The following is a 21,640-nucleotide window of genomic DNA, read 5'->3' on the forward strand; positions in this document are numbered from 1 at the left end:
CCCTCTAGAGGCTCTGACTGGTCAGCTAACACAATGTGCTGGGATCACAGATCGGCTCAATGTCACCAGGATAAGCATCACATGCTTTTAAGCATGCGCTTTTGCGCCGTGTAAACAGTCAGTCAGAGTAGCTATTAGCCGTATCAGTTTGTGCCTGAATCAGACAGAAAATTAAGAGCACACAGCTGAACCTCACGCCTACTCTCTAAAATAAAATCTAAAAGCATAAGTAAGTAATATGAACCATTCACATTTCTTTTGCGAGTTTTTTATTTGAGATGTAGAATGCAAAGAAAGCAGCTGCATAGAGAGACACTGCAGCGCTGGTAAAGACTGTGGGTGTTTACAGCGGTTTGATGGATAAATATGAATTTGTAGCTAAATTGTTAGCGATGCCAAACAGCATTTCCCGTTGTTTACATAGTTGTTTACATCCTTGCTACAACGTACCGTTAACGCTAGACACTATGCATGTAATTGGTCAACTTGAACAAATAAAAATACTTACAGGTTGTGGCTCACAATCCACAGCTTCGTCGGTTGGAGGAGATTTTAGCCGAATCCAGCACAACTGGGAGAGATTCTTGAAGCTGTCTTTGTCAAATGCTAGCACTATATTTTAAAATAATTCTCTGAAACATAATTTAAATTAAATTGTAAGCACTTCTCTCTTTGTGTCATGTCCTTTGGAAGCCCAAATACAGAAACGCTCTGTGAAAATTTTAGCATTTTAGCTTTCTCTGCTATAACATTACAGCGCCTCTGGTCATGCCCCTTCGCTGCCTCACTAGCCCGGATGTATTTTTTTGTAGTCCCCAAACTTTGTTTGCTGTAGGCTTTGCTAAGCTAACTCTGTAAAAGGCAATGTGTCCCTTTGCGTTGAACTTTGAGCGTATTACCTTCAGAGATGTTGTTTATGTTCACACAGCTACATTACACATAAACTAAAGTTTAAAATATGATATCATTGTAGACCACCCCTTTAATAATTTTAGGGCAACAGGTTTATACAGTTTTAGTTGTCAACTAATCATTTTTACAGTATAAGTTTCAAGCTAAATGCTATATATAAATGTCTTCCGGAAATTACAGACACTAGGGGCTCTATTTTGAGGATCCATGCGCAAAGTGCAAAGCGCTGGGCGCAGGGCGCAAATGCATTAAGGGCATGTCAGAATCCACTTTTGCTATTTTAAGGATGGAAAAATCCTCTTTGCGCCACGGCGCATGGTCTAACAGGGTTGAGCTTATTTTCTTAATGAGTTATAGGTGTGTTTTGAGAATAAACCAATCAGAGTCTAATCTCCAATTGCCTTAAGAAGATGTTGCGTCGCGCCATTGTGCATTTGCTATTTACATGGCGGACTTTGTAAGTGGAAAAACTGAGCGCTTCACTAGCAATAAAACAGTTAAATAGAGCATCTACAGCGCAAGAATTAGAGATGAGCCTCCTCATTGTTTACTTTTACTTTCACTCTCGTGGATAGGGAAACGTGTACGCACAGACATCTATTAGCCTATACATAATTATTTTCGTTTTTTTAGGCGCAAAGATTTGTTTCAAAACTATTTCTAAATTCAGTTCTAATTTCCAGCAAACGAATAAATGAACAATAATAACGAAGTGTGGTCAAAAAACTGAGCTATATATCCAAATACACATGCTATGCCCCAAATGGTCTAAAACCTGACAGGTGGGCAAATCTAAGCTTGTTTTTAATAAAACAAATATAAATATGCATATAATAAATAATACTACTACTAATAGTGACATTAAACCAAAGCAAATTGTCATGAAAAAGCCCCCCGAGATGAAGAAGGCATGAAAGTAGGGTTTTTATATTTATGTAGGCTAGAAAATTATGTTTTTTGTAATATTTTAATCCTTTATATTTATATCCTCTATATCCTTATTATATCCTATATTTTCAGTTCAATTCACCTTTATTTGTATAGTGCTTTTACAATGGAAATTGTGTCAAAGCAGCTTCACATAAAAGATCATGGTAAATAGAAACAGTGTCAGTTCAATTTTTAAAAGTTTAGTTTAGCTCAGTTCAGTGTGGTTTAATAGTCACTACTGAGAGTCCATTATATATCCTTAATATTTTAATTCTTTTTCATTTGTAAAGATATTTGCGTATTGCTGTACACCCTGTGTGTATTAAGCAATGTGTAAGCGAGGCGCACAACTAACGCGCTCTGCGCTGGACTATAGACCGGCTTTGATCTGGTCTATTGAACAATCTATTTAAGTTCCTCAAAATAGCAACACGCCAGCAATATGCCTCCTTTTTTAGACCAGAACACCTATGGGCGCACATATGAGCACAAATTAATTTGCTATTTAAACAGCATGGCGCAAAATGTCAAAACGACTCTTGGGCCAAGCTAAAACTAGCAAACAACAATTCGGTCGCGCCTTGCGTCGCATTGCGCCGGGTCTATGATAGGGCCCTAGATCTCATTCACTAAACATGTATTCATGAAGAAGTCATGATTCATCAAAAACTTTCTTATTAAAATGTATTCTAAGTTCAAAAGCAACTTAGAGCACACATATGCATAACCATGTATGCCTGAGGCCTTGCATGTATAAAGCATGTATAAAAAAGAACCCCACATTTAATTAGATATGTTATTTACAGAGTGGGTGAAAAGTAGCTAGACATTACAAATTGATAATACAGTATAATTAGAGGTCCAATTATTAAAATACATGTGGGTATATATAATTAGTGATTCAAACAACAATTACTATAATAAATAAACAATGATTACTGTGTCTCACCTTGTGTTTGGAGGTATGGCACACTTATTACTGATGGAAGACCTCAGGAAAGAGAGCGCATCTTTAGAGATTGCATGGATATGGATGCCGTTAGTGACAAATGGCTGTTCAGTCGCTTTAGGTTGCCCAAAGAAGTTCTTATTGATTTATGCAACATTTTAAATAGCAATTTTTTTTTTGGTTTTCGCCCCCGACACCAACACCTTTGACTTTTGTTTCGGTGCCATAATTGTCTTTCTCTGGATGAGTGCCACTTTGCAGAAAGCCCTTAAATAAAGTTGGTTTGGCCGTCTATTATGCATATTACTAACACTGTGCACACGGATGCTCATTTAGATTTAGAAAAATCCAAACTGACTAAAAGAAGAACCGGTTTAAGAACTAACTCATGTGGGTATGCATGGGTTGTGAATTAGGCAGAAAGTTTTAATGAGAATTTAAGTATAAATACAATTATTAATGAATGAGGCCCATTGTCTTTTGGCAATATGTGGGTTTTCATTTGCTCTGGCATTGCTTAACATTTGCTCAGTTATGGGATTGAATGAGCACAGGGCCACTTTGATTTCAGACACAATTACATTTGGCTGTACCTGCAAATAGTGCGCCAATTAAAGTTCTAAGAACCATTTTGTCATCCTATTGAAGGATTCTGCCTATATAGTCTGTAAGGCAGGATTTGGAACACAGCTTATGCCTGTTTAAGCTGTTTTATAGCCACATAAACACCCTCTGACTGGCACTAATAAATGCAGTTCCTCTATTTGAACTATGTTGTAACTTGCAGCCCCTAAACTTTTAACGGGTAAAAGTGGACAGATTTATCAGGTAGTTCTTTTTGCAGAAGGTCATGACGAATAGCACTCATTCTGAATCCTCTACCCTTCTCACTGCAATCACGCCTCAGAGGCAGAGACAGATATATGACAGGAACGACTGCAGGGACGCACAGAGGCTACAAAGAACAGAGGGAAGCTTTACGTGACACATCATAGCTCTGAGTCTTTTCTTTTTTTTGACAGAGGGATTTTTTTTCCCAACACTTATTGATGTGAACTTGCACCAGTGCTCGCTCTAAAGCAAAACTTCCATTATGTTTTTAAATAAGAAAGCTCAGTTTGTTTTCAACAGACCTGCCCATTAGATTGAGAAGCCAAACGGTAGCTATTTTAGGTCGTTTTAAAACCATTTTTGTTTCCTGGAAAGCAATTTCGCTTTCACTTTTCACCACCTTTTAGCTTGTTTCTCAATCTGTGTTGTTTCTAGGTTACAAAAAAAATCAGCATTTGTTTTCTCTGTATTCTTTGTATTGTGGATTGTTATTTTTTTTTCCATTGGGGATTTGTTGAACATGATCCAGGGCGCTGTATGAACAATAAAGGACAATGCAAATTTTTGCATGAATGTAGATAACCATATGTTCCAGTTATTTATTTTTCATCCATATCAAATTAACCAGAGGTAATGTTGCACTGTGATGTTTTTGAAGCACTGTTCTTATTGCTGTCTACATTGTGTATTCACATGTGAAAAAGCTTTGAATTTAGCCTGAAAACCACATCTCTTCCGACCAAGTCAAAGGTGGGATGTTTTGTTTGATTTTGGGGGTAGCGCAGTGGTTTCGGGTCAGTTCAGATTTCTGGATTAACCTTAGACCCGCATTGCTGACAGGACCACACCTGTAGGTTAAACATTTGGTGCTGCTGATCGAGTGGACAGGTGTCGCACCAATGAAGAGTTTGTAGTTGGTGTCTTCAGTTGGTCTGTTGACAGTCAAAAGGCTTTCTGTACTTCAAACAGTTTGGCTAAATTTCTAAATAAGACATTGCAGGTCGCTGGTGAAGACAGAGGTCTTTAGTTTATCCAGTTTTTAGGTCTTTAGTTTATCCAGACAAGTCAGGAGTTTGATGAAGAAAAGTGTTCAACATAGGCTCATTCTGAAAACGTAGCCCTAAACACATTTCTGGAGATCCCGAATTATGTAGCCACAAGTACGTATGGCTGCATTATATCTTTAAAATGAACACTATGGGCAGTGTGACTCCGTTATTTTTTGTGCTTATCAGCTGACTGCTTACCTCTGTATGGACAGCTTTTTCGCTGTTACCAGTTTGTTCAGTAGCTCACCATGGATGTCGGCGGACTTGAGACGCGGAGAGGAGTTGACCATGATGATGAGGTTCTAGTCTGGTAAAGAATGGTTCCAGAATGCGGATAAGACAAAAACAGAAGCTAAAAAATAAAATAAACAAGTAAATAACAGGGTGAGAATGTGGTAAAATCTCAAAACATGGTAAAAATCAGGCGAGGGCTTTTTTTTTTTGCTGGATTGTTTTTAAAACTGTCGATTGGGTTTAGGGAAGTATTTGGAAGTGGTTGGGGCTAAAATCTGCAGAGCTGTGGCCCTCTAGGAATTGAGTTTGAGACCACTGCTTTAATTGAAGTCCATAATTTGTAATAAAATACATTTGCCTCACCCTTCTGTCTCCATGTGGACAACGTGCCATGGTCAGTTTGCACAATATCTCACTTTGTACAGTGCTGTATTTGTGATGCTTTGTTCCACAAGAGAGACAAAAGTAATGTGAAATTGCATAGTGGCAGTGTATTTGTCTTTTACATTTGCTTTTTTTATACTATTAGTTGGGTTTAGAGAAGGGTTTAGCTCAGTGGTTTGCTAGGAGATCTAAGCAACAAACCCCACCTTCTCGTGAATGTGTCTTGTGTGTCTGAAGTAGTGATATGTCATTTGTGAACAATTCGTTCATTTCTTTTATGTGACTCTAGAACGATGAGTCCTTTCATTCGCACATGCGCACATTGTGCAGATGGGGTAGAAGATTTCCTTTTTCTATTGCGTCCGAACGAACAACTCCAAAACCAGAAGACTCGAAATGTAAACTAATCATGTGTCCGTTCGGCTCAGCCTGTTTGCATTGGTTAAACTTATATGGGACTGTTTGTGTCACGTAACGAACCACTAAAACTTGAAAATTTGTCAGAAGAGGTGAGCTGAGCTAATCATAGACAAAAGTCCCAGGTAAACAACAAAGAGTATTTTCTCTTATTGCACAGTTATTACTTGTTTGTAGTGTGATCAACATTTGGACTAGTTGTAGATATGTTGGAAGCAATTTGTAACATATAAGTGACATTTTGGGATTTAAACAAAATTAATTAAATGACCTAGAAAAAAAGATCTTGATGAACGAGACTCAATGGCCAGAGACAGTAACTTCCCATAACATGCCCGTAGCCATGGGGGTTCGGGTGGTTCGAACGACCAACCCCCCTAGGCCAAAAGGTTCAGTAATTTGAATCCCATGGCAACTCAAAGCCAATGACGCGAATCACGTGACATAACCTACTGACTGGTAATGTTTGAATCTTTGATGCGGCATCCTCATCTATACTGAGTAACGATATGGGTCGAAACGAGAAGGAGAGAGAGAGAAGAAAAAGCAGGCAGCAGCATCATTGTTGCAAAATATTGAACTTGTTCAAAAAAATTGCCAAACAGGGTAAGGATAACGTTACCTACTTCCTAACAAATGAGAATCTGTCGCTACCCTGAGATTCCAGACTAACTGGCCGAATTCGCCAGAATGTCCTGTAACTTATCTTGGGTATTATTGATTTGCCTCGTGACCTCCCATTCCCTATTTTTGCTATAATTTTTTTTTGAAAATAACTGTCCGATGAAGGCTTAATTACCAAACGAAGTCCTCAGCTGTCACTTCACAGCAAAAGGCGCTAATCCTGTCACGGCTGTTTACACCTGGTCACTTCAATCGTTTTATTCAGATATAAATCCAACCGCTCGGACAACTTCAGAAAAGGGTTCGGGACACATTCCAGATGAAACTGGATGGGTCTAATTATTTGTTTATAGACAAAATAAAATAAATGATGACCTGGAGAAAATCTGACCTGCGTCTGTTTGGGGAAACACCTGTAGGTGTGCTTTTACAGTCAAACACATGTAAAGTGCAAAATAAATAAATAAATAAATACATATTTACTATAAGCATAAAACATGTGTTAATGATGCAACTTTGCTTTACTTTTTTAACATCTAGCTAAATGTTGTGCACTAAAACAATGCTCGTTTTTATTCTTCTTTAATGACGTTTTGCAGAAACTTGCATACAGATGGCTCATACACCCCTCATAGCAAACTATAAATATTTTAATTCCCTTACAACATTTACAGCACAATCACAACCTGCCTTTCAGCAACTTTCAGTATCTGTAAGTGCATCTGACACTTCAAACTATATGTAACTGTATCTTTCGAGTTATTTTAAAACCTTTAATATAAAGCATGACTTGTGTTTAAGAAAAATTGGATTGTGAACTTTCTCCACAGCTGCTCACTCTCCTCCACTATTATTCTGAAGTGATCATGATACGGGATTGCTTTATAAATGAGTTTATTAAAAAAGCTTATCAATAAATCATACTAACACGATATATTCCCACCCTTAACTGTAAATTGTCAGTCCGTGTGCATTTTCTTTCTGAAGGTTCTGCTAGACGAGCTCCACTTTTTCAGTCTAGCCAGACAACAGTAACGCAGACAGCCAAGACTTTGTGGCTGCAGCCAAGAGCTCATTGAACTAGACGACCAGAGGCTGACTGTGAAAGGACCAACAAACTGCTGTTCTTAGCTCAAGCACAGTTTGAGCAGCTGGCTATTAGAACGGTGGTTTTCTGCTCTTTCATATACATCTGTCCTTCATTCTTCATTTTTGTGGCCTTGATGTATTTGATCTAACATCACTGGTGTTTGTCAGTGAAACTTGAGGGGTGTTTATAACCTTTTCAGTGGCACACAACTGCTATAATATTTATCCATAGATGTGTGTATATATCTTTTTCAATTTTAGTCTTTAATTTTTTATCTTGGTCATATTATTCATCGTTATATACTATATTTGTAATTAAAAATGTAATAAATTAACACTTTATTTAGAAAGATGAATTCAGTCAGTCAAAACTAACAGTAAAGACTTCATATATGGTTTCTACTGTTCATTGAATTTTATGTTAACATAGAAAAAAGTGAAAAAAGCATAGACTAATAATGCTGGGTTATTTCAACCCAAAATAGATAAAATATGGACAAACACAAATGTTTGGTTAAATTTAGTCCTCTAAATTTTTAATTCAGAAAAATAACCCATAGAGTTGGTTTTGTCCATATTTAACCTAAAATTGGGTTGAAATTGCTCATCATTTTTAGAGTGTATAAGGATTCCTCATACATTTTAGACAGGACAACTGATCACAGCATTCATAAAAGTATAATATTAGGTAAGGTAAGGTAAGGTAAGGTAAGGTATGGTAAATCTATACAATGCGAACATACAAAAAACAGATGAGTATATAAATAAATAAATCTATACCCCACCCCCAAAAAGTTACATACCTACCTCCATATATACACATAAATAGACAAAAAAGAAATACCATAAATCTAATCCACCACTACCTAATAGCTTAATGCTTACCGGATAAAATAAGTTTTCATGTCAATTTAATCTACAGCAAGGTACTGCAAGGTAAACCTTTTCTCAACTCATACTCAGTATGCAGAACATGTAATAAACATGTCTTAATGTGGCCTGTTCATAAATATGCCGCAGTGACATCTGTTCTGATACACCAATAATTTTCCAAGCAATTCCAAGCAAATAATATAATAATATACAATAATAATGATATATAAGGATTGCATATTATATAGCAAATGAGCATTAGAATGATTTAAGAAGGATTATGTGACAATCAATACTAGTGTAATGTAAAAATCCAGCTTTACCACAAATACATAAAAAAATGAACATTGTCATTTGAAACTGTAATAATACTTTTACAATATGTCACAGATTTGACTAAGATTTTGATCAAATAAATGCAGTTGTGTATGTTAGAGGAAAAGCTGGTGTTTATGAACACGATACGACTATTTAAGATTATTTTATCACAAAGTGACTTTTATATTATATATATATATATATATATATATATATATATATATATATATATATATATATATATATATATATATATATATATATATATATATATATATATATATATATTCGAGTCCTGATTGGGAGGTAACGTCCGATTCCGATCGAGTCTGAAACTGCATGAGCGGGCCCAATTTCCAATCACATGATCGGATCTGGACGTCCCTAGTTTTTTGTGAAACAAAGTGAAAATGAGTAATATTTCATTGGCAACTTGCTTTAATAAAATACATTTAGGTATTTACACTCTTTTTCAGTTGACATTTATTTTATTGCCATTAACAATAATGATTTTAGTTTTAAGTTTTAAAGTTAATAAAGTTTTAGTTTTGATTAACTATAATAACCATTCTAGCACAAACGTTGTATTAGTCTAAAAAGTCAGTTCTTCATTTTTAATTACCATATTCATTCTATGAACTAGGGCATCGGCACAGAAATATTAGTATATGGAGCAGAAATGAAAAGTTTTCATAAGGCTTCAAAGTTACACTTATTTATGACTTGTTTAACCAACTTGTGAAACTCATGAGGATTTTGTCGATGTTGACGCTTTCGGCGTAGCGTTAATAAAAAGGCTGAATTGTGCTTTAAAGCGCATAATGCTCTACTCCTCTCATTCATTTTCATGCTCAGATTTATTTTTTAGCCCTGATAGTATACGCGCTTCGTGAATCACTATGGTTTGTAAGTAGCCTCCAGGGTCATCGCTGTTTGACTTCTGTCAGACATTATCCGGGCACTCAGGAGGATTTAGAGCAAATCTGATGAATTATTTGTGAGCTCTATTTTTGGATGTTGTTAAGAAGTTCTTCAAAGTTTCTGGATGGAGTCGAGCTTTTCGGGTACCAGACACTGATTAGCTTTTAATGAGCTATTCAGAGTGAATGTCAGCTGTTGTGTTTTCATGTCTTTCTAGGAATCACTGTCTGGACTTGCTGACTCTGAAACGCGGCTGTTTAATAAAGTCATTAGGGGCTTTTTGTGTGAGAAGCTTCTTGGAGACTGTCAGTATCAGGGTTTGGACAAATCCAGTGGGCTTCAAAGCAACTGCCAGTAGTTTTTTCTTTTGTATTCCAGAGGCAAAGCTAATGATAGCATGTTATTGTTCAGCTTGAAAGTAGAACAAACACAGGCAGATTTTATATTCACTGCAAATGTGTGATGTTATAGTTTAATTACATGTTTTCTTTTATAAACATTTATTAGTTTTATTTATTTTCAGTGGCCTTTGCTGAGTCAGTTTTACTATTTTTGCACTTAGTCAGTTTTATAAACCTCCAGTTTGTTTGTTTGTGTGTGTGCCTGTATGTACACAGTAAAAAAGGCTGGGTTACACACAATTCCTTCAAATAGGAATTGTTAGCTTATCTGTTTTTACTAATTTAAGTAGACTAAACATAAAACAATTAAGTTATCCCCCCCAAAAAACTCAAGAATGGTGTTGATTCAGCTCATTTTAAAGGGCACCTATGGTGAAAATCATCTTTTGGGTACTGTTTGGACAGAACTGTGTGTAGGTATAGTGTGTCCACAGTCATATTGGGGCGATATAAAGACAATAAGTCTCTTTTGTTTAATTTTCTGTCGTTAAAATAGGATCCAAATCCCTTCCATTTTGAGGCCCACCGCAACGTGACGTAGGAGTGCAGTTTGCAAACCCACCAAATTGATTGACAGCTGTGTATTAACATGTCTCCGTAGTAACACGTATAATCATATCAACAAGACAGGATGTGCGCGAAGCAGCTGGGATTAAAAGATCTGTTCAGCTCGCTGTGATCATCAATCATCATCAAATGTGATCAAGAATGAGTTTTACAAGCTTAAAACATTTTTGAAACAGTGCATGTTTGTAATGAATTACAGCGATTTTTTTTTCCGTCTTTATCACCACAGCCGCATGTCACTACAATTATAAAAGAAGACACTTCAATCCCGGTTTGTGGACGTTAAATCAGATTTATTTTGTACATTAACATAACTGATATCCATACAGCAGTGGATATTAACGTGTATCCTGTCACATTTGCATGCAAAACAGTGCAAAATTAAATGCGGGTGCTGTGTATGTGTTTGGGTATATGTGCGTGAACTTTGTAACAACGTGTGTGACTCATCGTCGCTATAGGTCGACGGTCAAAGTGTTGAATTAACTCCACAACAAATAAATCAAATAATTACTGGGAAAGTTCTTACTGTAGTATTTCTCACAAACATTACACGAGATCTGCTTCCTACATATCTGCCACTGTGCTGTTTATCTGACTCAGCCGAGGCGGAGATTGAGGCACACTCTGACAGGCATGTGGGAAAAGTGGGCGGGGAAAACTAGCATTAAAGGCACAGGTAACAAAAACAGCTACATTGTGTTCAAAGCAGAAATTTCCAATATTCTGAAAGGTATAATAAATTATCTGAGTTTTGATCTGAAACTTTACAAACACATTCTGGAGACACAAATGACTTATCTAAGATCTTGAGGGGTAAAATAGGTCCCCTTTAAAGAAGTTAGCCTGAACCAGCAGCAAAAAACAAACAATTTTTGAGTGTACGAGTATAAAAAAGTATAATTATAAACATATTTTTTAATTAAATGCTGTTTTCTGGACTTTTGATTCAGAATTCAAAAAAAAAAATATCATAAATTCCCAAGAAGTATTAATATTAAATGTTTTAAGCAGCAAATAAGTATATTTACCCTGATTTCATGAGGAAAATACTGTACGTTTTGTAAGTTTAGTGGCTAATTCATACAACTTCAGTCATATGAATATGTATGATTTTTTTAAAGGAGGTGTGGCACCAAACCCCACCCCTAAACCCATCTGTCATTGGGGAATGAGCAAATCATGCTAAATTGTTCAAATTTATGAGAATCAGCCATTATATAAAAAAGTTAGGAATTGTCTTAAGATAACGTTGGCATAGGGCGAAGCAGTGGCGCAGTAGGTAGTGCTGTCGCCTCACAGCAAGAAGGTCGCTGGTTCGAGCCTCGGCTCAGTTGGCGTTTCTGTGTGGAGTTTGCATGTTCTCCCTGCGTTCGCGTGGGTTTCCTCCGGGTGCTCCGGTTTCCCCCACAGTCCAAAGACATGCAGTAAAGGTGAATTGGGTAGGCTAAATTGTCCGTAGTATATGTGAATGTGTGTATGTGTTTCCCAGTGATGGGTTGTGGCTGGAAGGGCATCCGCTGCGTAAAACAAATGCTGGATGAGTTGGCGGTTCATTCCGCTGTGGCGACCCCGGATTAATAAAGGGACTAAGCCAAAAAGAAAATGAATGAATAATGTTGGATTTCTGAATGGTTATATGACACTAAAAAATGAAGCAATGATGTTGAGTATTCAACTTTGTCATTATAAAATAAATTCTTTTTTAAAATACATTTAAATATTGAAAAGAACTGTGTTTTTTTTCATTAACTGTGATCTTATTTCATAACTAGAATGTTATAAGAAAGAAAAAATAATCATTTTTTGTTTATCTGGTCTTTTGTCTATGATTATAGCTCACCTCTTCTGACAGTTCTTCAAATTTGAGTGGTTTGTTCACATCACACTGACAGTTCCATGTAAACTTAACCAAAGCAAACAGTCTGAGCCGAAAGCACCCATGATTAGTTCACCTTTCGATTCTTCTGGTTTTTGAGTCTTTCGTTCATCATGTGACAGCATTTATAGAAATATCACTCAAGAGGACTCGAGAAATGAATGGATCACATCTTTTTCCGGCTCTAACAATACGAAAATAAAAAAGGTTGCAACTTCCAGTTCATGGGGACTTAAAATTTTGCATTGGTTAAGTGTCATGATAGAACTGGCAATGTCCTTTTTGCATCCTCACATTCAGCACAAGAGTAAACCATAGCAGTAAACAATACCACAGGCAAACGTCACTCACACGTTCTTCAGAAAATGTAAAAATCTATTTGATGCTGTTCATCTTTCTAGTAACTGATGGTGTTGTTTGCTCGGCTCATTGACCTGAATGAACACACTAAACTCAGAGAACAAAGGAGTCCTTGAGCTGAGAGCTTTTTCTTTACTCACAAATGGACTTTGCAGACAGTTAAAGCACAACCCATCAATCATTTCTGCCCTAAGTGGAGAGATGACGAGATGAAAGAAAACGTGTCACTGCAGCTTGGATAATACGCTGCATTAATACATCCGCTATGACTGCAGGAATGATCAGAGCAATGCTTTTAGCCAGCTTAAATCCTCTCGCAGTGCTAGAATAAAAAAGGAAACAGTAAATCACATTAATAAAGTCACATGTTGTTATTAATATATTTAAAAATCTTTTTATAATCTTAATTATTTTTTAATTTGCTCTACATGGGGTCATTCAAGATTGGTGAGCTTTTTCCTTCAGAACATTAAATCTAATTTTAAAACAGTGGTTCTTGGAGATTTATTCAATTTAATTCAACAGCTACTGGGCAAAACAAAAACACATATAGAGGCAATACAAAATGAATATTTGTGGCTCCTGATGATACATTAAGACCCTGTCCCAATTTTATTTAATAATCATATGCCTTCCACTTGTACCTTGAAACAGAGTGTGAAGGGGTAGGGATGGAATAATTTGCCTTAGAAACAGAACACCACTTCTACAACACACGCATCATCAAGTTGTCACCAGTATTTTTGTAAAATACTTACAGGTTGTGGCTCGCAATCCACAGCTTCATCAGCTGGAGGAGTTTTAGACAAATCCAGCGCTAAACTGGGCGACATTCTGGAAGCTGTCCTTTGTCAAATGCTAGCGCTATATATTTTTATAATTCTCTGGAACATAATTAAAATTAAACTGTAATTGTACATTTGGATGGTATTTTAGCTTTGTCTGCTGTAACATTGTAGCGCCTCTCTCCTTCACTGCGCAGGGTGCATGGTGAATGTACCTAACGGAAGCCCTTGTGATCTCACTAGCCCGGATGTATTTTTTTGTAGTCGCTGTAGGCTTTGCTAAGCTAACTCTGCAAAAGCAAACGTCTCCCTTTGCATTGAACTTTAAGCAGAGATGTTGTTTATGTTTACACAGCTACATTACACATCAACTAAAGTTTAAAATATGATATCCTAGTGGACCACCCCTTTAAGATATTTCGATGAAATCCCATCCTCCATAGATCGCAATGGTCCCAAGACATCCAAGTCTAGAAAAGCAATTAAAAAACATTGTCAGAATTTTCCATGTGACTTCAGTGGTTCAACTGTATTGAAGCTCTTTTTGTGTGCCAAAAAAAACTGCAAAATGGTGTGAAGCATGGTGCAAAATAGGGTGTGCCTTTATTATTTCAATATGACGTATTGTCATTAGAGTCAGCAGCGCAACACTGCAACACGCAAGGGTTATATTGCTTATAGTAAACGTGCACCATGACCTTACATGGAAGACAAAGACAAACAAAGTTGCTTTTACAGTTTTTTTTTTCTTTGGTGCACAAATGTGTTCCTGGAGGTTTGTATGATTACAGCTGAATTGCTGAAGTCACATGGAATGTTTTGACAATGCTTTTTTGCACTGTTTGTGGCGGATTAGAGAGCTTCATCTAAAATATTTTAATTTGTGAAAATATGATTTTTATTTACTTCTTTTTGGTTGAACAATTTTTTTTTAAGTCTAAAAAAGCTAAATGATCATTTGCAAAACAATTAATACCATTATTAAAACCATTATTTACATTACCTTTTAATTTACTGCCTCGTCAAGCAATCCTGAGCACATTCCCATTCGTTATGAACAACAGGTACTGTAGTACTTTTGTTTAGCCTTTATTTGTTTGTCTACTGGCAGCTCAGTGGTTAGCACTGTCGCCTCACAGCAAGGATTCTGGTTGGAGTCCCGACTGGGCCAGTTGGCATTTCCATGTGGAGTTTGCAATGCATGTTCATGTGGGTTTCCTCTGAGTGCTCCGCTTTCCCCCACAGTCCAAAGCTATGCACTATATATGCTAGGTTGCTGCTGGAAGTGGTGTTAGTAAGACAAGCAGGGGGCGCTTAACCTGCGGTCTGTGTGGGTCCTAACGCCCCAGTATGGTGAAGAGGACTCATAATGCTCAAAAATGTGTAAAGCGATTTGAGTGTCCAGAAAAGCACTATATAAATATTAGGAATTATTATTATTATTATTATAGGTGAATGGGATAAACTAAATTGGCTGTAGTGAATGAGTGTTTGTGTGAATGTGAGAGTGTATGGGTGTTTCCCAGTAATGGGTTGTGACTGGAAGGGCATTCGCTGCATAAAACTTGCTGGCATAGTTGGTGGTTCATTCTGCTGTGTTGACCCCTGATAAATCAGAGACTAAGTCGAAGGAAAATGAATGAATGAATGAATGAATGAATGAATTAATGTTTTTCTACTGTCAAAGTGCTGTTGACTTTTTTGCCACAGTTTTACCTGAAAATATACGTTAATGCATTACAGAAGAAAAAAATTTACTATCTGGGATGGCTTCAGGGTGGTGAAAAGAATTATTATGTGCACTACATTTACGTATTTATTACAGCTTCAATTTTGCAATTCATCTGCAGTCCACGTTTATAGTATATGGATTCAAAATATGGGTAGTTAAGTCTTCATGAACCCTGGACCCTTTACTAATTATGTGGACTATTATGATAATTTAGCCATCCATGTGGATTACGCTGCTAATCTTCATGAAATGTCAAATATAATCGCTTTAACGTGTGAAATGGTTGATTTTCCTGCATTCTGAAATTCCCAACTATTATCACCTAGCAACTGTACATCATTACGTACTAATATGGAGTTAGAAATACAGTGGCATCAGCAACATGTCAGGTTTTTTTCAGTCATGAAGGCTTTCAGGCAAGGTTAGAAAGTGAGACATTAGGAGCCTGAGGTTAGCTCGAGGAAATCAACTGAAACGAGCATAGAAAATTCATGAATAAACATGGTCTGGCTTGTTGAGAAATTGGGAATTTGTCTCTGATGTTTTGTGCGCATGTGAAGCGAGATATCAATATGCGAGCAGATCTAATACATGACGTGAATATAGATTGGAGATGTAGTAGGTCTGTAGGCATGTGTGAAGTTAATGGGATCAATTCACACAGACCCTGCCTTTTCCAAGGCTTCTTATTGCCTGAAGTTCATACTCTTTGAGTATTCAGTCATTTTTTTTTGATTGGAGGTGTAGATTGAATTTGAAAACCTCTCTGTGACTGCGATTTAGAATGTTTACCATGGTAAACTTTCAGTATAATGCAATCATTTTTACACTTCAAAGGGTAGTTCACCCCAAAATAATACTCATTATGTATTCAGCCCCAGGCCATCTGAGATGTGTTAGACTTTATTTTATTTTATTTTTCAGCTGAAGAGATAATTAACCCTCATAATACATTCTAATTATGTGTACTGTTATACATAATTTGTTTTTATAAGAACAATCTGAGAATTGCCCCATGGAAATGGATGGAATTCAACTTGATCCTTTAAACTTTAAATCTAATGACTGCTTAAAAACAGTCCAAAAATAAGACACCTACATAATTATTTTTTGCAATACATCATAAAAGCAACAATTACATTACTGAAACGTGTTACTTACACAGGCCTGTAGCCAACCTGGTAAAAGGGGTGGTTCTTTTTTCTCAAAAAGTGGACCTTTTTGCAGCTATTCGTCTCATTTTGTGTTTAGTTGTAAAATTTAAATACTGCATTTTAGGTACATTTTAGCCACTATTGTAGGTGGATTAGCTTGTCAGGTGGTCATCATAACCACAGTTTTTAATGTACCAAAAATATTTTCTAAAAGTTTAGAATATAGAAAAATTTATATATAAATAATATTTTTCAAATACAAATTTATAACATTATATATTATTAGAAAAAATAGTAATCTGTTAAACTTTTTTAAATTAAAAATTGTAGCCTATTGTCATGCAAATAACAAAATGGCTAGCACATTTAGCTTTTCTCAGTTTTTCCCCTCTCTCTGCTCCCCACACTTTCCTGTCAATACTCTACTGTCCTATCAATTAAAGGTGAACACCCTGAAAAAAGAAAAAAAAAACAATAGCAAAGATGACCTCACTTACATCAGATTGTATGTTTTCTTGCACAGCTGGATGTTTGATGAAAATAATAGTTATCATTGGCCAAAACTGATTAGCTGAAGTCACACCGAAGCAAAAGGATTCTGTTTGGTCTTAATGACTTATTTTCAGTATTAATGATGGCATATAGCAATCAAAATAGGACAAATGAGTATGTATGACAAATTATATATATATACAAAAAAATATATATATATACAGTTGAAGTCAGAATTATTAGCCCCCCTGAATTATTATCTCCCCTGTTTATTTTTTTCCCCAATTTCTGTTTAACAGAGAGATTTTCTCAACACATTTCTAAACATAATAGTTTTAATAACTCATTTCTAATAACTGATTTCTTTTATCTTTGCCATGATGACAGTAAATAATATTCTACTAGATATTTTTCAAGACACTTCTATACAGCTTAAAGTGCCATTTAGAGGCTTAACTAGGTTAATTAGGTTAACTAGGTAGGTTAGGGTATTTAGGCAAGTTATTGTATAACGATGGTTTGTTCTGTAGATGATCGGAAAAAATATAGCTAAAGGGGCTAATAATTTTGACCCTAAAATAGTTTTAAAATTAAAAACTTCTTTTATTTTAGCCGAAATAAAACAAATAACACTTTCTTCAGAAGGAAAAATATTATCAGACATACTGTGAAAATTTACTTGCTCTGTTAAACATATTTGGGAAATAAAAAAGAAAAAAAAATCAAAGGGGGGCTAATAATTCTGATTCAACTATGTAAATATGTGTGTGTGTGTGCGTGTGTGCGTGTGTGTGTGCGCGTGTGCGCGTGTGCGTGTGTGCGTGTGTGTGTGTGTGTGTTTTAGGGTCATATAAAGAACTTGCAATTCTATCAATCTATATTTCTTTGATATTAATTATTACTTATTTTACGCATCTCAGAATATTTTATGCACCTCTTTTAGGTCAAAATGGACACAAATGTGTTATGAGGGTTAAGGATTGGACTTGAACTATTCCTTTAAATTAAATGATTAATATGGTTTGGGTATACAGTAGTTGAATGATTCTGAAGTAATGTGAAAAGAATGGAGTAATGTGCGTTACACCAAGAATTGTGAAACCAAGCATGTGAAGTGTGAAGTCAGCATGCTCAAGATATTAATATTACATAATGTCTCCTCTGCTCTGAGCTATTCTTTTTCTATACAAACAATCCTCTTTTTGTAGTTTCCAAAGAAAGCTACAGAGGCAACCTGGAGCATGTACCTGGGTGTAGAGATACTGTGGGTGATCCAAATATCAACTTCAGATTTTATGTTTAAAATAACAAGACTATGCTGCATGGACTGTGTACATCCTGCTGTTTTCAGGCTATAAAACCTGCTAAATTAGGTTTTCCCAAGCGGTTTATGTGTAGCATATCAGTTATTTCCCATAAACCCCAAAAGAACATCAACTGTTTGTGTGCATATTATATTTGAGTAATAATCTCTAATGAATCCCTCTTGAATCTATTATGGCCATATTCATAATGTATTCATAGGAGCATGTGCATGCAAATCTTCATAGAAAAGCTCCAGATATCCTAATTACCTAAAGTTTTACAAATCTCCCCCATTTCTTAAATATGCTAAACGATCGAATGCTTTTTTTAAACTTTGTATTCCTACATCAGCTTTTTTATGTTCAAATGCTTGAAGTAGCAGCCATATTTATCATAAGCTCAATAAATTTTCATGTTTTATTCAACTACTGTTCATGATGAGGCTACAGAGGTTATCGAGGACATCATGCAGAACAGGAAAACTCATCCACACTACTTACTAGTGCTCTTTTGTTGCTGTTTTGAGTGCTCTTGCAAGCTATATTAAAGGAAACCATTATTATTTCTAGCATTTAAATAAAGTCTGAAAGAGTCATCGGTGTACTCATGCAGCCATGGTGTACAGTAGTTTGTTTATAGACTTCTGATTTTGATTTCTGAAGCTGGATTTATACATTAGCAAAGCATTGCACTGCCGTTGTGTGTGTACAAAATGCTTTTATAGTTGACTCACTCGCTGTTGTGCTATTTTCTGAAATGAATGGAAACAGATTGGAGCAAAAAGGCTTTAAAGCCAACTGAAAGCAGCATAGAAGTCTTAGATGGTGATGAATAACAAAACATTATTAAAAGTTATTCCTCATTAAAAAGTACCAGTCACATATTTTTTTATGCTGTAAATGGTTCTTTTTTCACCCGGTTTTGCATATGAATAATTCCATGCAAATGTCAACCTTGCCATGAAAAAAATAAAGTTTTCACCAAAATGGCGAAACCCTTTCTAGGTTTTTTGTGTAGGCTTGTATTTTACAGTACTGTAAAAATACTCAAACAATTATATTTTGTGTTCCAAAGTCACACAAGTGCCAATTTGACATCTGTCACATCCATAATGGAGAGACGTCACATCCATAACGAAGCTTTTTTTCGCATAAAAGCAAAAATGTAAAATAAAAAAAAATCTATCTTTTTTTGTTCTAGAGTGAACTCTTATCCTTTTTATTCCCCTTATTCTTTTGATTAACATTATTTCTTTTGGGTTGTGCAGTTTAATTCACAGAATTTCACAGAGACAAAGCCGAAGGAAAATGAATGAATGATTGAAGGAAAATTTTTACAGATTGATATTTTTCTTATCCCATAACTTTGTGGTTAATTATTTTGGAAAATATAAACAGATGTTACAATATAATTGTACCACAAGGGTGCTGGACAACGGAATTGTGGATCCATGTGCAATTTTTTAAGAACAGTAGTCAGGCAGGCAAAGGTCAAAACAGGGGCAAACAGATGCATACAGAGAAATCCAGAATTGTGGTCACAAACAGGCAAATGGTCAGTGCATGCGGCAAGAAATTAAAACAATAAAACAAGTCAAAGGGTCAAAACATGGCTAGACAAGACAAGAAAATGCTTCATAGTGTTACAAGACTACAAGACTGAGTGAGTGAGGTGTATTTATAGTCCTGGAAATCAGTAATGACAAGCTTCAGCTGTGTGTGTAATCAGAGAAAACAGGAACAGGTGTGTGTGTGAGGTGCATGAAGGTATTTGTAGTACATTTGGTGGCAGATTTGGAGTTCTAGATCACTGGTGACTGTGACAATAATGTTAACATGTACTTTCTCCGTGAATTTAAATTTAAAGTTTTTACTGCAAATGTCACATCCATAACGCTGGAATTGCTCATATGTACCTTTATAGAAGGTTTACTTTATCAAAATTGTCCAAGCCAAGGTTTTTTTAGGTAAAGGAGAGAATCCAATCACACACAACAATTTTTAAAAAGCTTACATATGCTTATTGTCACAATCACCAGCGTTCTAAACCTTGCAAATCAGTTTGCTAAAGAACTACAAATTCGCCATTATATGGACTACATATCCAGTCATGCACCACACACACACACACACACACCTCATCCAGATCATGATTGATTACACATGCACAGCTGGAGGATTGTTAAAGACAATATACACGGCACACACGCACACATCAGTGCTGTGCATCAGTGCTGTGCAAGGCTGATAGCTGTCAAATTCATTGTATGCGTTTACTGTTGTTCTTAGGAGGGAACAAACTAAAGAACCAACAATTTCGTCTGAACTGGCCTTGGATTTCTTTGGAGAAGCCAAACTATGTGGTGGATGAGCAAGACAAAGTTCTGGAGGTGATCCTGAGACGGAGAGGTTTCCTGGGTGAAACGTCTTTTGTTGGTGAGTATGTTTATATGCAATTTTGCTTTGCCTGCATTTTCTATTCATTTACACATTTCTTTTTTCCACAAAAACAAACTGTTACCTAGAATTGATTAAACTTGACAAGAAGTCACCAGCACACGTATTAACAGGGGATCATTAGCATTCAGTAGCATCTATGTTTCACAGAGAGAGCTGTTATTAGTTAAGCTTATCAACGGGAAGCTGTTAGAGATGTTTTTCTAAGTGGTTTTGGCTTCTTTGTGTCTAAGATGAAAGCCCTCGCACTCTCTGACATCCGTAGAACAGTCTGAACAGTTTTTTTTAAAGCGTACACCTGCTTATCTCGCCTTGCACTCTGCTCAGCTCAGCCCCACATGTGGTCAGTATTCAAGAAACCAAGGGTCTTTGTTCATGCGGCTGTGGGTTTGTGGATATGTGTTGGCTTTGAGGGATGTTCGGGTTGAAAAAAAAAGTGGTGAGCAGAAGGCAGCAAGAGAGATGAGAAAGAAAAGGCTGAAGGAAAGAGGGGATATTGGGGTGTAAATAATTAAGGGCAAAGTTTACTTGGATTTTTATGTGTGTGGTAGTTCATGTGTACAGAGCGTGCCAGGAATTTCATGACAAAATGGCTGCAGATGATTTTTTTTTCTAAAATGTTGCAGCTCATGAGGTTTTTTTTAACCCTTTAACATGTCCTAACACTGGATCCGGTGTGGTTAGATGTTCAGTGTATTTTGTTAGTTTATAGGTTGTTTTCATATGACGTCACTGATGACGTGCGAAATTCAGATGGAGGGCTGGAAGTGATTCTTCTTCTTAGAAATCGCAATCAGAACATCAAAATATTTCTGTTTTATGTTGTTTATAATTGTCTAAATCAGCCAAAATAAGAAATGCTGAATATTTTTATACACTTCCAAAAGTTTTTGCCTCTAAAGAGGGGAAAGTTGCTGAAAAACAGAAGAAAAGACAGCATGTAATAAACATTTATTCAATACATCCATGTGTACAAAC

The 21,640-nt window shown here is 36.1% G+C and overlaps 1 protein-coding gene across 1 annotated transcript in view; it reads left to right on the forward strand.

Annotated features, from left to right (window-relative positions):
* The window catches only part of frem2a (FRAS1 related extracellular matrix 2a), a 128,277-nt gene that overhangs the window by 14,175 nt on the left and 92,462 nt on the right, over positions 1 to 21,640 (forward strand). The window contains exon 3 of the mRNA XM_056467298.1: positions 20,495 to 20,641. Coding sequence (XP_056323273.1) covers positions 20,495 to 20,641 — 147 coding nt within the window. The remainder of the gene's footprint in view (positions 1 to 20,494; positions 20,642 to 21,640) is intronic.

This window comes from Danio aesculapii, chromosome 10 (genome assembly GCF_903798145.1).
Source record: "Danio aesculapii chromosome 10, fDanAes4.1, whole genome shotgun sequence".
NCBI lineage: Eukaryota > Metazoa > Chordata > Actinopteri > Cypriniformes > Danionidae > Danio > Danio aesculapii.